The sequence below is a fragment of the Myotis brandtii genome, unplaced genomic scaffold (genome assembly GCF_000412655.1).
Source record: "Myotis brandtii unplaced genomic scaffold, ASM41265v1 scaffold940, whole genome shotgun sequence".
In the NCBI taxonomy this organism is placed as follows: Eukaryota; Metazoa; Chordata; class Mammalia; order Chiroptera; family Vespertilionidae; genus Myotis; species Myotis brandtii.
This window is the reverse complement of record NW_005371877.1, coordinates 1,054,308-1,055,629: the sequence shown is the minus strand read 5'-3', so window position 1 is coordinate 1,055,629 and position 1,322 is coordinate 1,054,308. Positions and strand designations below refer to the sequence as shown.

Here is a 1,322-nt window from a genome sequence, read left to right as displayed (position 1 = left end):
AATGCTCATTATAAGCCCCTTGGCCGTGCCCCATCCTCCTCTGAGTCCTCGAAGCCACCCAAGTATGGACCTGACCCAGCTGCCATCCTGGTCCACTGCCCGCTTCCGCCTGGGCCCCAGTGCACCCAGTGCCTGGTCACATCTCGCTCATCCACTCAGCACCCCTCTCTGGGCCCATGCTGGGCCCCTGGGACATAGCCTTGTCTGGTGTGTGTGAAAAGCTCCACGCGGGGCTGAGTGAGGATCCAGACAGGGGCAGGGGAGATGGGGTCAGTGAGAGCCGCCCTGGGGACGGAAGCTGCAGGAGGAGGGGAGCTGTCCACAACAGCCCGGGAGGGGGTGGCTCTGAGCATTTTGACCTTGAGGAGTCCGGTTTGGGTTCAAGGGCAGGGTGGGGGCGACTGCCCCAGACATGGCCCTGCACACCTGGCTGAGGAGCCCAGCCTTGCACCTGGGGGTGACAGGAGCCGGGGAGTGGGGGGGAGGCAGGCAGTGGGACTGGACGCGCTGGTACCTGGCTGCGCACGGCTGGCTGGATGAGCTCCGCGATGGTGACCTTGCCCTGCTGCAGCCGCCGCTTCACCAGCTTGGAGCAGCAGATGTTGACGGAGCTGAGCACGTGCCAGCGGTTGTACTCCACGAAGGAGCGGCTGTCGATGACCAGCGGCCCTCCGGGCCCGCCCCGCAGCAGGCTGGCCAGCTTCCTAGCATCCATCACCTTCCTGGGGAGCCGGTCCCCGGCCATGGTGGGCAGTGGGTAGTGGGGAGGGGGTGCCCCCTGAAGTGAGCAGGGGCTGCTCTGATGGCCCAGGTGTGGCCTAGGGCTCGGAGTGACCGGGCATGGTACCAGACCTGCAGGGAGAGGTGGCCAGTCAGCAGCAGCCTCGGAGGAACCAGTGTGTGACCCCAGCACCCAGGACACTGGAGCCTGCCATGCACCCACAGCCTTCCTCTGGGGAAGTGGGGGAGGGGATTGGCATCCCTCTGCTAGCTCTGACAGTGCGTTGGACCCTGCCACATGGCTGGCACACCCCTGGGGTTTCTGTTACCTCCCCTCCCCTCTCTGGTCCCCACATCTTCCCAATCCCCAGGGCCCCTCGCTGCCAAGTCCCCTCCCCCCAGGCGGCACACCCTTCCTCTCTGATCTGAATGACCCAATCGCTCCATAAGCTGATAATCTAGACAGGGGATGGGGGATGGCGTCAGAGCTGCCTCTGCAGGCTGCTGGGCTCCTGGGGGCTCCTCTGCTGCCACAACGATCCCAGGTCTGCAGCCCAGGCCTAGAGCTCGGTGCGCACTCGCCACCCAGCGTCTGCAGCCAG

The 1,322-nt window shown here is 65.6% G+C and overlaps 1 protein-coding gene across 1 annotated transcript in view; it reads right to left on the bottom strand.

Moving 5' to 3' along the window:
* DUSP8 (dual specificity phosphatase 8) overlaps window positions 1-984 on the bottom strand; it is an 8,324-nt gene extending 7,340 nt beyond the window's left edge. The window contains exon 1 of the mRNA XM_005885941.2: window positions 515-984. Coding sequence (XP_005886003.1) covers window positions 515-745 — 231 coding nt within the window. The 5' untranslated portion in view covers window positions 746-984. The remainder of the gene's footprint in view (window positions 1-514) is intronic.
* Between the last annotated feature and the right edge of the window lie 338 nt (window positions 985-1,322).